At 45.9% G+C, this 16470-nt stretch overlaps 5 protein-coding genes across 5 annotated transcripts; 2 read left to right on the forward strand and 3 right to left on the reverse strand.

Annotated features, from left to right (window-relative positions):
* Positions 1-3243: 3243 nt before the first annotated feature.
* N7487_002711 (zinc metalloproteinase family protein) lies at positions 3244-5841 on the reverse strand (the record flags this gene model as incomplete). Its single annotated transcript, XM_056870458.1, has 4 exons — positions 3244-3398; positions 3458-5325; positions 5408-5503; positions 5569-5841. 4 exons carry the CDS (start codon positions 5839-5841, stop codon positions 3302-3304), a joined length of 2334 nt encoding a protein of 777 aa, XP_056735242.1. The 3' UTR covers positions 3244-3301.
* A 1516-nt stretch (positions 5842-7357) lies between these two features.
* N7487_002712 (uncharacterized protein) lies at positions 7358-8633 on the forward strand (the record flags this gene model as incomplete). The annotated part of the gene is made up of 2 exons (XM_056870459.1): positions 7358-7489; positions 7632-8633. Coding segments are annotated over 2 exons (1134 nt in total), but the record flags the coding sequence as incomplete, so codon positions are not given.
* A 1249-nt stretch (positions 8634-9882) lies between these two features.
* N7487_002713 (flavin-containing monooxygenase) lies at positions 9883-11906 on the reverse strand (the record flags this gene model as incomplete). The annotated part of the gene is made up of 9 exons (XM_056870460.1): positions 9883-10038; positions 10105-10252; positions 10311-10513; positions 10579-10716; positions 10771-10787; positions 10889-11105; positions 11155-11219; positions 11268-11675; positions 11744-11906. 9 exons carry the CDS (start codon positions 11904-11906, stop codon positions 9883-9885), a joined length of 1515 nt encoding a protein of 504 aa, XP_056735244.1.
* A 725-nt stretch (positions 11907-12631) lies between these two features.
* Positions 12632-14651, forward strand: N7487_002714 (uncharacterized protein; the record flags this gene model as incomplete). The annotated part of the gene is made up of 3 exons (XM_056870461.1): positions 12632-13126; positions 13178-13863; positions 13919-14651. The coding sequence occupies 3 exons, from the start codon at positions 12632-12634 to the stop codon at positions 14649-14651; spliced, it is 1914 nt and encodes a 637-aa protein (XP_056735245.1).
* Positions 14652-15509: 858 nt separating this feature from the next.
* Positions 15510-16136, reverse strand: N7487_002715 (uncharacterized protein; the record flags this gene model as incomplete). The annotated part of the gene is made up of 1 exon (XM_056870462.1): positions 15510-16136. One exon carries the CDS (start codon positions 16134-16136, stop codon positions 15510-15512), a length of 627 nt encoding a protein of 208 aa, XP_056735246.1.
* Between the last annotated feature and the right edge of the window lie 334 nt (positions 16137-16470).

Consider the following 16470-nt stretch of genomic DNA (forward strand, 5'->3'; position numbering starts at 1 on the left):
GCTGCGAAAGGAAGGAGAAGTTGTGTGGGACAGTGAATCTTTGGTAGTTAAGCATGATAGGCAGCCGGCCCGACCGGAACTGCAGCAAAACTGATATTACTCGGTTGTTCGGTTTGATCATGAGTTTTTCCATTGGAATCCATTGGCTGGGTCCGGGGATCTATCAATTGAATCAGTTATACCAGATGCATCAGTTGCGTGCTGCCTACCAAACATTCAAATTTATATTGAGATTGATGATCTCATCTTCGGTCTTTTCCGGCTCAAGGAGGACCCTTATGAATGGAGGCTGTGGTTTAGTTGAAAATTGAGTGGTTTCTCTCGTTGCGCGAGTCTATCATATACTATTGTATAAAACATTATTGTAGTCTACCAACATGGTTTTTACATGTAGTAATAGCCATAGCTTGTCTTCCGGTGTGGTTTATACTCGGTATGGAATGTATGTTGTAAGGTTTGATGTGACATGGAGTAAAATACAGCCACATACCATTTCAAAACAATGCCGGTCAAACACAGCTCATTGCTGGAAGGCCCACCCACCAGTAATATTGTTCGATTTATCCTTGAATGATCGGCAGAGCACGTGCTGTACGTATATTTACTAGGTACATACCTATAAATACTCGGCAGATTTGAATACATGTACATATGTTACAGGGTATGTACCTACTCGAGCTTCAATTTAAGTTATTGAAGCTAAAGCGCGGAATCCCAGATTCGTTTCCAAAATTGTAAATTACTAGTCTAGCGTATGAAGCTAACCCCCGGGGGGCTCATGGGCTTGAGTATCCAAGGTACTTTGTACGGAGTACTCCGTACATAAACACTAATCTTCTAAGGACATCTAACTAACCGAACGCCTTCTCCACTTGTATTACCTCATACAACAAGAGGGCGTCCACCATTGCTCGTCATTGACACCCTCTCCACATTTTTTTTCTTTTTCAAACGGTCGAGGGTCAAATTAGACCTGATGTAACGACCTTTCTTCTGAGATCAGATTTACTATGATTGTAGCAGTGCGAGCCAACGTCGTCATATGGAAACGCTTTCGGTGATAGAGCATGGAGGGATGGGCTAGATGCCAGCTGCCAGCGGCTGTATTGGAAAGGCCACATCTACGGTTGAGGAGAAAAAAAAATTTAAAAGTAAAGATAAAGATAAAAAACAGAAAATAAAAAACAAAAAACAAAAAATGTTTGAACTTGTGTCATTATCTATGAGAATCAATCGGAAACAGTAGGTGTACAGAGTACACAATCGATTATTGGTCGATCTGACTTTTGACAGGAGCATCGTAGGAGCTACCTTACAGGTGCGCCACAGTATAAAGTACGGAGTATGCTGTACAACTCAATATGCAAAGTTTGTCGGCTCAACGCGCCGATCGGTTACGTCATCTGTACAGGGGTATGTACGGAGTATAATGATCGAGCTTTACTAAGAGGACCACAAAGTACAAGTACGGACAGTTGGCCGAGCGCTTAGTGGTGTGTGTAAGCGGCTGAATTCCCCACTCTAGACGAATCCACCGCGCCGAATAAAAAGGGAATGAAAGTCAAATACAGTACGGAGTATCCAACGGAGTATCCGTTGGATCGGCAATGGGAGAGGGGCCGATCTACCGTGGCTTACAGTGGCGGGTGCTGGCATAGCCAGTAAGACCAACAAACGGTCTTGCCACTTTGATTTTCAGGCATTCAGAAGGCTCTTTGGGTAAACGGAATGCCCCGGTACAGCTTACGCAGCTTTGTATCAGCCACAATTATGTCCCAATTTTGTTTCCACTTATGCTCAGTTTAAGCGCGAATAAGACATTCGTATGTATTAACATATTACGTTGTACATTTGCACTTTATATTGATACGTCGAATCCCTGTAGGAAACAAACTTCAAAAGCTCATTGGCTACTTAACATGCTCACTCACTTACTTGGAGAATTTATATACTACTACTATGTCGAAGTATAAATGTATTTACTCTGTGATGAGCTCTATCCACATCATTGGCCATGGTTATATTTTCCTGGAGCTCGGATACATATCGTACCCAGGTACCTATGGAAATATCAAAAGTTCCCCGGGTCCCCGGGCCGACTCATAAAGTTTAGATATGACGAGGTCTGTCCCGAGAGATTGGTGATAGATATTGTTTCACTCCACAATAACGGGGGGAGAACGCACAGGCGTTCGGATTGGCCGGCTATTATTTCCGTCTACAGAGGGTAATTGAATATGTACTGAACGACATCATAATAAGTTTTATAGTGTGTTGATCGTACCTATGATTGCTCTAGACTAGATGATTGGTTATGGGCTACGGAGTATTTTCCCACAAAGATCCATCTCTATGGCTGTACAAAGTACGTTAGACAATAACTCAACGCACATTCCACCATGCATTTTGACGTCTCTGCAGTACTATCATGACCCACATTTTCGCTATGAATCATGAGTTGTTAGCGTGTGTGGTCATCTTTGTTTAATGAGACTGGGATTATTACGTGTTTTCGATGTCCCTGCCCATGTGGTGCTTCCCTGGTTATACATGTCAGACTATTTTCTGCCTTTCTCTGCTAGATACCTAAATTTTCGAGCCAACCGGATGTCGTCAAGGGCAGACAAATGTGGCCCTATTGTGGTCGAAAACTCTGAACGTGCCTTGTTAGCCCTTGCTAACATCGTAGCATTGTGGTTTATGCCTTGAACGATTGGCATTTGTTTACTCTTTGGATCTTAATTCTTGAACATTGACGGTGGTTTCATGACATTACCCTATATGAACTATCCAACTAATATGAATGATGTCCCCTTTACAAAATGATCCGGTAATGCTGCGTGACCATCCGTATGCCCAATGATTACCAGTAAGTATAGCTCCATCCACCCGGAGTCTGTATCGACCGCGTCTAAGGTCGAAGAAAATATCACCATGCATACATGCAACCCCAACACGCCCAGGACGCCGATGTGTGACAGAAAATAAAACAGAAGAAAACATATAGACACAGGCAGAATCCGACAGAACCTCGTGTATGTAGTGGCCAATGGCCGGTCCTTGATCGCGGAATTGCCTGTTCCCAGATTAGGGATGAAAAGAGGGTAAAAGATGCAAGAAAATGCAAGGCTTGGTACTGCCAAGCCGTTCAAAGGAGATGAATGAGGAGGATGCCTGCAGTCATTCGCAGTCCACCATGCTGTATGATGACCGGGTTTGTGGTTTGCCTCGAGGGATGAAAATGAGGACAAGGAGCTTCAAGAGCTGGAAGAGAAGGAAGGTGGTAGACAGCAAATTGCTATCAGTGTTGAATGATCAATGAGAACCCATCGATCCATGATGCACAGGAGCCGGAGATTCCAGCAATCTTGTATCCCAAAGGAGGTATTAAAGTGTGGCTGTTGGAAGTTGGTTAGCATGCTTCAGATATTGCGAGATAATAAAAGATGTTACATACCCTGAACCACCGGTAGCATTTCCATATATACCAGATTTCCTCCCCAGGCTCGTGAGAATTTCAATCCCATCAATCCAGAGACCAGCCCGGACATAGAACCCAAGTAGGATTTCACCACGTCGGGTATCAAGGACAAACTCATCACCGCCAGGTTTACCTCCTCGCTTGCCGAATAGCTGGCTGGTCGCATCCTCGTAGCAGAACTCGATACCATCCACTGCATTGCCATGGTAGACTTTGATCGATGTCAAGAGCTTTGTTTTGATGAAGGCACATTCCAGTAACACCTGCTCAGGTTCACTGCCTTCCATCGCCGACTGGCCTAATCTGCCGCTTTTGAAACCAGACTGGCTTTTGGGCAATTTGACGACAGAATTTTTCGATTTCAAATCACCAATGTTCTCAACAGTGTAGCTGCCCAATGCACCAGAGCAGACAACCAGGCGAATGTTCTTCTTCTTTTCCTTCTCGGTGCCATACACACGCTGGCGAAGCTCGATCTCGGTCACCGCAACTTGTCGCGGCAGTCCGTTGGGGCTCGACTCGCTGTTCAAATACTCAATGAAGTTGTGACAGAAGGTGTCACCCTCGGCATATAGTTCCATGAATGCAATCCCCGATGAAGCGGTGAACAATATCTTGCCGTTCTCGACTGGCCACACCTGGACGCTGTCATCCGAAGTGGGAGAAGGGTCACTTGGGAGTCGGAAGCTTGGGTGGAATCGGAAGCGTAGCGCATCGAGGCGGTGCCAGCTACACTCGTCGTTGGGCAAACACACCTTTAACCCTTGAGTCTTGGTGCGGGTTGAGAAAGGCTCTCGAGTCAGGAATGTTCTGTTCAAACGCACATAATCGCGAAGCATGACTCCCGACTCCTGGTGAGGACATCCGAAGAGATGGCCCACCTCGTGCAGATGAGCACCGATGCCCAGGTTTGCTGATTCCCAATTGGAGCCCGCCTCGCCACAGTCATTGGCGACATGGTTCGTGTCCGTGCGGGTGCAGTCTGTGAACGCATCCACGACTTCTTCCAGGCATGATGGATAGCTTTGGAGACAATGAGACCCAAACATGGCCATTTTGATATCGTCGTCGGCCGAACCTAAAGCCGCATGGCCGGTGATCATCTGGGATTGGGTATCCCAATGAGAATCAAGGAGGAGAACGGAGACATATTGCTTCTGGCCGGCCTGAGGCTGGAAATGATTTCGCACCGCTTCTTTAGCAATGGCGAACAACTCGTCCTTTTTCCCCGCCTTCTCGTTCTGCTGGGCGATATTAAGATCTCGGAGTTCGGCCACCGTTTTCTCAGTGCGGACTACGTGAATCTTGGCCTCATTCCGCATCTGGCCTTGTGCCAAGTCTCGACGGCTCAAGCTACCAGACTGCCACTCTTCCTCAAATCGGAAACAACGGCGCCCGAAATTATTGCGGAACATCTGCTCACCGGTGAAGGCCTGCCAGAGGTAGGCTGCCATACGGTACTTTCGAATCGCCGTTTCCAACCCGTTTCCTTCGCGCTCGACCCTTTCCGGTACTGCATCGTATGTGCCATCTGAATCTTTCCCCAGGAGGATAACCAGCTGCAATGGCGGGTTGTTGACCAGAGGAAGATAGTTGACGCAAATCCAGGAGGAGTGGATGGCGGGGTGGGTGCTGCCCGTGGACAGCTTTGGCGAGACAAAGTCAAAGCGCAGACGATTAGGACCGGGAACTAGATGAACGAGGACTTTAAAATGCGATGCCGTGACTGGCCAGCAGGTCGACGGGAAATTATCTTGGTGGTGGTAGACAGTGACGTTTCCGTCCAGCGGATGTTGCCTTGGGTCGCCGATTTGACCATACACTAGCAGCACTTTCTGGTTGACCTGCACGATAGTCAGACACTCGATTCTATTTCACCAGAGAACAATATGCGCCTCCAATTTCTGTGCTGGCAGGCAAACATACCCATGAATTGTCAGCCACAGACACGAGTCTTGGGGCGTAAGGTGAGACGGGAGCCTGTGATCGGTACACGCCATTGACTGAGGACGAGCTGCTACCCTATATCCCGAAGCGATCATAAGTCAGTATTGTCCGTTGTCGCGGGAATGAGTACCGGTACATACAATAACGCTGTTTCTCTGAGAACCGGCCACCAGAGGCCCTGGTCGCTGTGTAGGCGGGGGTACACTGACTGCGCTGGTGGGTTCGGATTCATTGAGGGCAGGAAGACTGGGTGTTGAAAGGGTTGGTTTGATCGATGACGGTGGAGTGATTGAGTTGTGGGAGGAAGTGTCGATCGTGGATGATGATTTTCCGGAGACCTCCTCCACACTCTGGGATGGAGTCTTATGAAAAGTGGCCTTTGACCGACGCCGTAGGTCTTTGAAAAAAGGCATGGCGAAGTTGAGAGAGAAAAAGAGGGAGCTTGCCTGTTGTTTTTTTTTAAGGCGGGTAAATTGTCAGGAACAGGGTAACCGTTTGCGGTTGACGACAAGTCGCCCCGCAAGTCACCAAATAGGGGGGAGGAGGGGGAGGGGGAAAGGGGGATGAATGGTTTAATGTTGGTTTATAGAAGTGTACATGTGGTTTTTTTTTGGAAAAGAAGAAGGAAGAAAGAAGAAAAAGAAAAAGATCAAAGATCTCAGGGATTCCCCTTAGCTTCAAAAAAATAATGAGCGACTATACTTAGAGCACTTTTAAAAAAAAACCAGAAAATAGCTCTAAAAGGGCATTACGTACCCTCAATCTTCGCCTAACCTTCGCTATTATTCTGTTATCAGCTCAGCTCAAACTCTTTTAAGTCGCAATGTTTCAGAGTGGATCGGATCGCACTAATATCCTTAGCTTAGATCTTGTCTGAGAGCTCACATAGCTATGTGCCACCTTGCCCACCTGGACACGGTATGTCCTTCTTCCTCATTATTCCCTGTTTCAGGGTAAACTTCCTGTTATGCTACATTTTTTTGGGAAAACGATGGGAGTTACGTAGGTGGCTCTTGTTAAAATCTACCTACAACATAGGTACCACCCTTAAGGGGGCCAAGATTAGAATCTTGAAACGGGGGTCTCTAACAGGGCCACATAGATGGCTAGATACAGCCTCACAGCCCAAATAAGAATTGATTTATTATTTCCTTTCATCACACCATGTGGACATCTATGTGGTAGAATGCTTATTTTATCACGTTTTCCCCATTTTCCCCATTTCTCTCATTGATCCTATTTGTTCTGTTTCCAGGATTGGATACTTCATACAAAGTTCATAAAAATGCTTTCGGCGATCTAGAGCATACCTCAGGGGAGAGACGACCTCATTCTCCAGTCCAAGTGGATCGGAATCTGTGGCTGCATGCCTGGTTTCTATGGGGATTCCGGAACAGAAAAAGAAAACATTTTTCTTCTTTGAGAATACAAAGCTGTGGACTAAACTGTACAGAGTATAGTAAGTAGGTGATGGGATTTCAACAGGGTACGTGCATGTGGATTGATCTAATTTCCAGGGCAAACGATTGTGTTTGAAAACAATAAAATAATGAAATAATGGAACTAGATAGGGGTTACTGAGTTGAACTATATAATAGTCGCTAAGTACTCCGTACTCTAAGTACTATAACGATGGCGTACTCCGTACTCCGTACGGAATAGTTCAGATAAAACGGTTACATAGTAGAGTAGATCTATGTTGTAGAAGAAAGTTGATGCAAGACAATAAAATTAAAATTAAAATTAGAGACATTTGCTTCCCCAGTATCTTCTGTTTGACAGTTTTAGCGAATAAGAGGTTTCTTTCTTTCAAACCCAATCTGTTCAAGTGCTTCTCCAGAATTGTTCTCCGAGTTCCCGCATTTCGCCAATCTCTCACCCTTCCCTTTCGCCCTTGCTCCCCCTCCCCAAACCCCAACCTTGACTCTTCGAAAACGTCTTTCATTTTTTTTTATTTTTTGCACAGGGGTGTCTTGCTTGTTTCATTGGGTTCCTGATACAATGCCTCTATCACAGCCGGGCTCGGCAGAAAAAACGATCCGCAAAATCGATATCGCCCAGGTAAGAGATGGAAAAAAAAAGAGGCTGCGGATCCCTTGAGATGCAGCCTTGGCTGTCAGTTCAAATACTTGCTACTGTATCCGAATACTTTTAGATGATATTGTTGGTGATGTGGGACTGACCCTGGATTCTCTTCGCACAGGTTTCTCTCAGTCTGCAGGATCGATTGGGCCTTGCCAAACTCAAGTACCAACATGGTCGACTGCACGGTCTAAACCCAAACCAGCAGGATGGCAGACCCGCTCTTGAGAGTGACAAGCCTTCCGACTCTTCGTCCGAGTTCTCACGCAGTCGTTGCGAGACTCCCTTCACCTCCCCTCCCCTCCAAGCCTCAACCTACTCCAAGGAGCTCCCTCGATCCGCCCGCAATAAGCATGCCGCCACCTTCAACTCTCGAGTCATGCAGCCCATGCTGTCTGCCAGTCGAAAGCGCCTCCGGTCTGACTCCGATTCCGAACGTCCTGCCAAGGCACCTCGGGTCTCGTGGAAGAGTTCTTACCGGCTGCCGGAATCCCCCCCTGGCATGAACCGACACCGTACGAGCCGGCGCACACAAGCCCCCTTCATGTCCGAGGCTACAATCCCGGAGATGTCATCGCCTGTATATCCTGGACCGTCGGAAGAGATCGATCCGGATCTGCCGTTGCACAGTTTCCAGAACATGAGCTCGATCGTAGGCTCCTCCCCTCCACGAACCCCTCCTCCGAAACATATGCGATTGCCCCGAAACAACCAACCTCAGAACCACGAGGACGGTGCGGATTTGCTCTTGTATCTCGCCAACTCCCCGACCCCGGCTCGGGTTGCAAGGGGCAACGGAAATCAGGCCTTCCCACCTTCCACTCCTCCCAGCCAGCACGCAGTACTGCCCGGCATGACACCCACCATGGGCGGTGGCATGTTCGCCAACATCAGCACACCCAATCAGCAATTCAATTTCGCGGATTTCGTGAATGTGACCCCTAGCCCGGCGCAACCAACTTGGGGTGGCCGCACCCCGGGCAATCCTGCTCGCACCCCACTTACTAGCAACAGAAAGCGATTGAACTTCGATGCCCTGGTTCCTCCAAGCAACACCAGCCCTCGACTTCGTGGCAAGGAAACAGGGCTGGCGTTACAACTCGGCGGCGAACTGCATCCATGAAACCCAGTGTTTCTCTCTTCATTTTTCTCTTCTTCTGTTCATTTTTGCCTTTAACTCCCTCTTAAAAACCCCATTGACGACTTTCTTATGATCATGTTATGTACACATTGTGTTCATCCCCTATGTAATTTGCCCTCTCTCCGATGTGGAGGCTTGCTCTTTCGAGGACCTGAGCCTCGATTGGGAGGGCCTCTACCTGGACTTGCATCCACAGGCGTTGTCTTTTTACCTTTTTAAATGCTTTACTATCATGTCTTGCATTACCTCTCATTCATGAAGACAATATGTCTTGCATTTTCTATGTCATTGTTTGCCCCTGGCAATTTCACTGTTCACTCCTATTTCTTTCTTTCTTTTTTCCACCCTTCCCAACTTGCCTTTGATGAGTTTGTTTAATATTTTTGCATAGCCCCTGTCTTGATATAAGAAGATGGAAGATGAAATGAAATATGTTCACTGAGAACATACGTGTATCTCAGCACAGCCTATAAAAAACCACATATTTCACCTTGCCAATCTATTTTTATTATGCTTAGTGGCCCAGAACACCCCGGGGGCCCCAGCCCACTACACATCTTATTGTGGACCTTAGAGCATATAGGGCGTCTCAGCCCAGCATGAACTTCCCTCTGATCGGCTTATTGAAAAATATGTTGTTTCCTTTCCCGTCAACCACGTAGTCAACCCCTCATTTTCACGTCCAATCCGGTCGCGTCTTTTCGCGTCACTTTCGCGTTGCGGTTTAAGAGGATTTTCGGTAGCCAATCAGAGACGATGAGATTGAAAGTCAAATGTGATGTCATATAAGGCCCTACCTAATATTTTGCCACTAGGATATAGATATACTTTGTAGATAAAGGACATCAGGACGAATAGAAAGTACGGAGTGCCAGATATCCAATTGATCTACACGGGACTATGTTGACACGAGATATTCCGAAGTGAAATCACACTCGGAATAATTCACACTAAAGGAGCCCAAAATCCGAGTTCGTGCCTCAAAAAAAGGTCATTCGATTCATGGTAAGCATCTGGTATATTCCGTATCGTGTATTCTGTAACCTCTATCCTATATCTTGTATCCTCTGCCATCCTTTCTCTCTGTCTCGTCGTTCAGTATAGTTTCTCGCTTGCTGTCATGCTTAACTTGAAGCTAATAGGAATAATGCTGAGCGCAAGCAAGAGTAACAGATGGCCGAAGGAGAACACCCGGTGGTTCTTGTCAGGTCGAGCCTGTAATATTCACAAGTTAATCATCCGGGCCTAAACCAGTCAATGGCTTCATTAACCAACTTACATCGTATGTCCAGTCATCCGAACGACTCCAATGGGTGGCGTACCACATGACAAATGAGTTCCATGGGTAGATGAACCAATTCTTCTGAGACTTGTAGTCGATAAAATACTGCCAGCAAGTGAATATCAGATATATATATATATTCTCAACATAAGATGGGATGTATTTCCTTACACTACTGCATGAGGTATTGAAGATCGTCGTGGCGATTTTCTCATGCAAATTCTCATTGTACTCTTTCTCACTGTCGGGCTTGACCTCGACAAATGAAGCCCGGTCTTGAAGAACCGGTGCAATCACTTTCATAACAAGGTTGACGTAGCTATTACCCCTGTTAGCGGGGATGCCATAAAAGGAGATCAGAACACAACTTGACATACTTTTCAATGCAGTAAATGGCAGATGTGTGGCCTTTACCAGAGTTGGGACCAAGGACATAGAAGAAATTGGGAAATCCGGACATCGCGATGGATTTGTATGCCTCCTTGTAGCCGAAGTTACCCCAATGTTCGTCACGGGTCCGGCCATTTCGCCCTACCAGCTCGACCTCGTATTGCGTCAGGGCGAATCCGGTGGCAAGAAGCTGTGTTGGGGAGAATAAGGCACAGCTGGGACAACAAGCAAAGGGTCTGGGGTATTTTGACTTACAATTGCATCTGCAGGGTATTCCTGGCCAGATTTGGTGAAAATCGAATGAGAGGAGATTTTGACAATGGGATCATCTGTAAGATGAATATTGCTTTGTTGAAGGCAGCTGATATATCTACTGTTGTCGAAGATCCGGCGCTATATTAGAAGAAGACTCAGTATGTGCCCCGAAATTGAATTGAGTTCTGAAACCTTGCCTTGCATCCAATCTCATAATTTGGTGTCAAAAGGGGCCAATATTGCTCTTTAATCCCATAATAATAAGCAAATGGTTGACATCAACTATTCATATTCATTGAATTGAGCTCACCGGGTGCAGTGCTTTGAATGTAGGCTTTGCTTCTCTCTGCTGATAGATTCCTGGCTTTGTTTCCCTTATAATTAATATTGAATCTGACAGCAGTGCTCTCCAAAAACAGAAACACAACCAGTCTCAATAAACGTAGAACACCGGGCATATAGCGAAAAATGAATTTCCACTTGTTGTCGATTTGCATGTTTTCATTTTGCAAATAGAATTGGGGTGTCTGGAATAATGAGAAATAATATCTTCCAAATGTGAAAAGCGTGTCTTACCCGAATAAATTGGGTGATACTTCCAGCTTCTTTAGCAATAGCGGGAATAAGCTGAGCAGCCGAACCTGATCAACTGTTGGTGACATGTCCTTAGCGGGGGGGAGAAAACTCACATCCATTGCCAACGACGATCAGATCTTTCTGATGAAGAGACAAATCTGCTTTCCATGCAGCGGTATGGACAATATCCCCTTCAAAAGTTTCGATGCCCGGAATGCCAAATTGATTTGGGTTTACTAAGGCTCCAACAGCAGATATCAAGATTTTACACTCGTGATAGAATGTTTCACCTGTGGACAAGTCCTTCAACTTGACCAACCAGCTGTTTGTCAAGTCTTGCCAATATGCCCCTTCCCATTCTGTGTTCGGAACGATGTGTCGAGAGACGTCGAATTTATCCGCAACCTTGTTGAAGTATTCCAATATCTCCGCTTGTGGTGGGTAAACCTTCGAGAAATCGGGATTTGGGGCAAATGATAGACTGTAGAAGACCGCTGGGATATCCACGGCACAGCCTGGATCTATAATGACATGTTAGGCACTGAAACGTTTGAAGAGAAAGAGAAAAGAGATCAAACAAAAAACTAACATTTATTCGCCCACCAAGTCCCTCCTGGGGCAGGTGAACGGTCATAGATGATATAGTCATCACAATTGTGCTCTCTTCGAAGTTGACAGGCTGTAGCTAGACCAGAAAATCCAGCTCCAATGATGAGCACCTTGGAGGAAGTTTTGTTCTCAGAGGGCACCATATTGAAAATTCAAGATAAATTATTCTTCAAGTTGAATGAGAAGCGAAGCGTGCTTCGTAGTTTTTCCTACCGATTTCTCAAGGCTGAACTTATAGCTGCCCGAAGATAGCATTCTTTGTGAGAATGTCGTCTATAGTTCGGGATTTGATGCTAAAAGGGCCATAGATACTACGTGACTAGCATGGCGTACATGTCCTGGAGTTACACAATTTGGTGGATCCACAAGTCACCAACCAACCCACTACACCCTCCGGAACATCTAGGACGATAAGAGTAGATCTATCGGATATGAATTAATTAAAATGCATTTACAGATTGTTGATCTTCTCGTGTTTGATCGCAGTAAATTCAAACCCACTTTATATACTCCACGACCTAAGGCAGACAGCCCTATCTGGTATTGCAATAGCACCCATTTCGTCTATACGCATACCCCTATCATACACCGTTTTCTAGTTTCCTGCAACTGAAATGTGAGAGAAGGATACGGTGAATGGTCGTGCCAATAGGGAGATACATTGAGTTGTGATAACTTCTTGTATAGTTCAACATCGATTAGTCGTATTTGGTTGCATCAAATTCCACTCTATTGCACAATTCCGTTCGTCCGATATACTGTCTTGTATATTTCTTTTCAAGTTTGTACAGCAGAAACTATCAGCTTCTTTGTCTTTTCAACTTTCATCCAGTCATTCCACTACCACGAAGGCTCGGCCAGAACCAACATGTTTATCGCCTTTGTCCCTATCTTGGTGGATATAATCCATCATATTGGTTGGATCAAGACCATAAAGGTGTTTGTACCTTTCTTCCTGATAGCTATTGGTAGTACATTACTTGCCTGGGTGTCAATGGTAGCATTTATCCGGCGCAAGTTGGTCTTGTGGTCTGATGGAGACCCCGAAGATGAGAAAACGTTACTGGGAAGACCTCAACTCTATCCAGCACACCTAACACATGCTCGCTTCTTCCCGGAGAAGTACCATTACTGGATCAATTACTTCCTCGTTGGGGTTCCAATTGGACTTCGTGGTCGTGTTGGGAGTGTGGTTTCTATTGAAAGTGACCAACACATCCCAGTCACAAATCCTATCTACGCTTTTCTGAAAAGAATCTTTCGGGTTCCACTTTGGTTTAGAATTGATACTAGTTGGTATCTTCATCGTGGAGATGGGCATGTGACCTTGGCCGCAAAACTAGAGCGTTTTTTGAAAGAACGGGTATGTTAGCTCTACCTGGAAAATACCTATGCCTGATGTTAAAACTTCTAGGGCGAGGATCCAAACCAATATCCCTATGCATATCTCATCAGCATCCCCCAGTTTCTCTGGTGGACCAAAAGTCCAATCTCGTATTGGTATCTCTACTCGCCTCTCAAAGAGCTTAGTGGAATCATCATGGAAATCAACAACTCATACGGCGAAAAAAAGAATGCGTTCTGTCGATTAACCAAGGAAGACTCTTCCTCTTACGAGAAAGCGGCAACTTGCGAGGTTTTCAGCACGGCTTTAGGAAAGGGACCTCATGGCGATCAACTCATTCGATTCACCTCATCGGCTCCCACTGCCAAGTATTATAAGGGCAGCTGGGAGAAAGACATATTTGCTTCGCCTTTCGAGAAAGTTGAAGGTGGATTTGCCCTTCGATTCATGGACCCATTGCATCCAGCACCTGAAAAAGGTGGCCCACTGCACTCTAACATGACTCTTATCAGCATCGACGGCAAGCCCAAGATCTCCAGCCGTCTCTTTTCCGTTGCTCCGCCAGTTGACCCTCTTGCGGCATCATCTTGGGAGCTGGCGAGCTTCCTTCTCAGTTGGTCATTTGTTGTGCCAGTATCGATTGGTCGGATTGTGGTAGAGGCACTTCGTATTCGATTCAGAGGCAACCTGCCCTATTTGAACAAACCGGATGTGAAGAAGGGAAATATCCCTCGTAATGCCTCAGAAACAGAGAGGTATTATTACCAATTTTCTTTGTTTTTGTTTAAACTTTTCTGACTGTCCTCATAGGGATTTGGAACCTTTTTTCCGGCTGTACCTCTCCCACCTTGTTGAGACATGCCGTTTTCCTTTGGAGGTGATCTATACGCCTGCAAAATCACTACATCTCCACCCCATGTCAATGCATTCCCCAGTCAAAACCTACACTTCTGCACCGCCTCCCACTCTCCAAATACAGCCTCTCACGCCTCAGTTCTATACGAATATCCTGAAATACCCGGATCCTAAAACCGGAGTTTTCTCCGAAATGGAGAACATCCCCCAACCCTGTGATCCGGAGTCCCAGCGCTTATGGGCATCAGACCCAGCGATGTTGCAGAGATTGATTGAATCGACAGTAGATTTGCCTAATGCCAAGGTAATTCGAGTCCCCTCGGTTTCAGTCCCCGCTGAGCTTCCGATCTATCCCGCAAGCAATCCACCATGGCAAACGAATACGGGACCGAGGACGTTTATGGATGCTTTTACCGATTCCAACTGCCCATTAGGCATGCGCAGGAGATATCGGGCCGCACGGATCTACTGCTACCTAACAGAGAAGTTTGCGTGGGGGTCTTACAAATTGGCTGCTGCTTATGAGTTTCTGCTGCGCACGGTAGTCTTGAGGCTATATTGGAGGGGTCTGTGGTGGATGTTGTGCGACTTTCCAGTATCACGTTACGAGAACGTTTTGATAGTATCAGGAGTTTATTTTGTGGGGGTTCGAGCGTGGATGGCCCTGAGTGGCTATTTCTATAGATAAGCGGGGGCTAGTTGGGCTGTTTGGGCGTTGTTCGTGTATTTGGTTGGCTGTGGTAACCCTGGGTGCATGTGAGATCTTTGTGCTAATTCGAATTTGGAATCTTCTGCGTCGTGAAGAACTCGTAGAGAAATTTCTTTTACTGCTTTGAGTTGGCACGATATGGTTATTGCGTACCTGTTTGGTGGCGTAACGACGGGCCTATGAACCCTCTCCACTCCCGTAATTTTATATTATTGTATGCAGCTCATGGTCTAGGTTAGAGATGATCCAATCAGCTGTAACCAATTGGTCTAAGTAGCGCTGAAGATATTATCACCATATCATCAATCCCCGAGAATCAACCGCCCAAGCCGCCCAATCTTACCTACACCAATATTCATTCGTAGCTTCTACACCCAGAAAAGTAAGCCGTCCCATAAATAGGTTGTTAAGCCTACCTTATATTGTAGTTTTTGGCTAATTATGTAGTCCTGTAGGGTTATTCTATGAACGTGTATAGGAATTGATACAAAGGTGAATATGTATTTGAACTTGGGACTCTGTTAGATTGCCTAACCTACATCACATATGCAGAATATTTGGGATACATGAACTAGCAGGAAAATTAATTTTAAACACCTACGCGGTGAAGGGGATGTTGGGCTGCACGTGGCATGCATCTATAGAGTACCATGTGATAAATAGGATATGTTTTTTTCTTGCCCTTCTCTTCGGTTCCTTTTTCCCCAAGAGTTTTTTTTCTATTACAGATCCAAGCATTTATAATTCTTAGATTTCTGTAGAATTATACAGAGGGTAGATTCAACCTTGAGCCTCGCGTGGCCTCCTCTTCCGCTCGTTCTCAGTAACATGCTCCCTTCATTCAATACCGTTCGTCTTTGGCGTTGTTTGGTAAAAGACGTCAGGAAACTCTTCCTTCAGCATCGCTAACTTCGCTGGCGCTGTCGGCTGGGACCCAATCTCCTCCCACTTCCGCTTGCGCTCCAGCTTTTTCTCAACAGAGGGCTCTGGGCGCTCTCCAAAACAATCGCCACCCTTCTCCTTTTCGCAGTAATTGACATGTTTCTCAATGAATTGAGAGAGCTTTTGCTTCGGCTGAAGTGTAGGCGTAGATATATTCAACGAATCACATTCGTTGCCTTCCACTAGGAATACGGAGCGCGCATGCTTGCGAGACCAGTTGGGTTGTTTCCCCAGGTTTACTAGCACATGGTAATGAATTCGTTCGGTTTCGTCATTCTCGCGACAACCGTAATATGTCGCCGTCCTAAGATCGTTTCGTTCTAGCATATAGCTAAACCCTTTTTCGAACTCATCTTTCGATTCAATAGAGCAGTGCGAATAGGTCAAAAAGACACATCGATGGCGCAACCGAGGTTCGATTTGGGAAGGAGACCCAGATACCTTGGAAGACTTCTTTGACTGTCCGCTCACAGAGCTTGCTCGAGATTTACCGAACATTTTGGTATTAACCGAAGACGACATTGTGCTTGTTCCCATTTGGGATTGTTCGCTCACAGGGCCTACTCGATATCTAACGAACATTTTGTTATCCAAAAAAAAATAGTTTAACTCTGCCCAAACTATAGGGAACCATAGTCTCCTTATATATTACATCGTGCATAACGTGATATGGCACTTCGTGCCAAGAATTACCTAAATAGGCAATTTTCTTAGACCGCAGCGGGTGGGGTTACTGTGCCAAGAATATCCTGTTTAAGGAGACGGTCAGGTGCTGACCGGCCCGTTTGAATGGCAATACCGTGCCATTGCCCGGCACTACCCTTCAGGTTCATTTATACGATTCTGGCCAATGACC

This window comes from Penicillium crustosum (assembly GCF_028827405.1).
Source record: "Penicillium crustosum strain IBT 35664 chromosome Unknown utg000001l_segment0_segment0, whole genome shotgun sequence".
In the NCBI taxonomy this organism is placed as follows: domain Eukaryota; kingdom Fungi; phylum Ascomycota; class Eurotiomycetes; order Eurotiales; family Aspergillaceae; genus Penicillium; species Penicillium crustosum.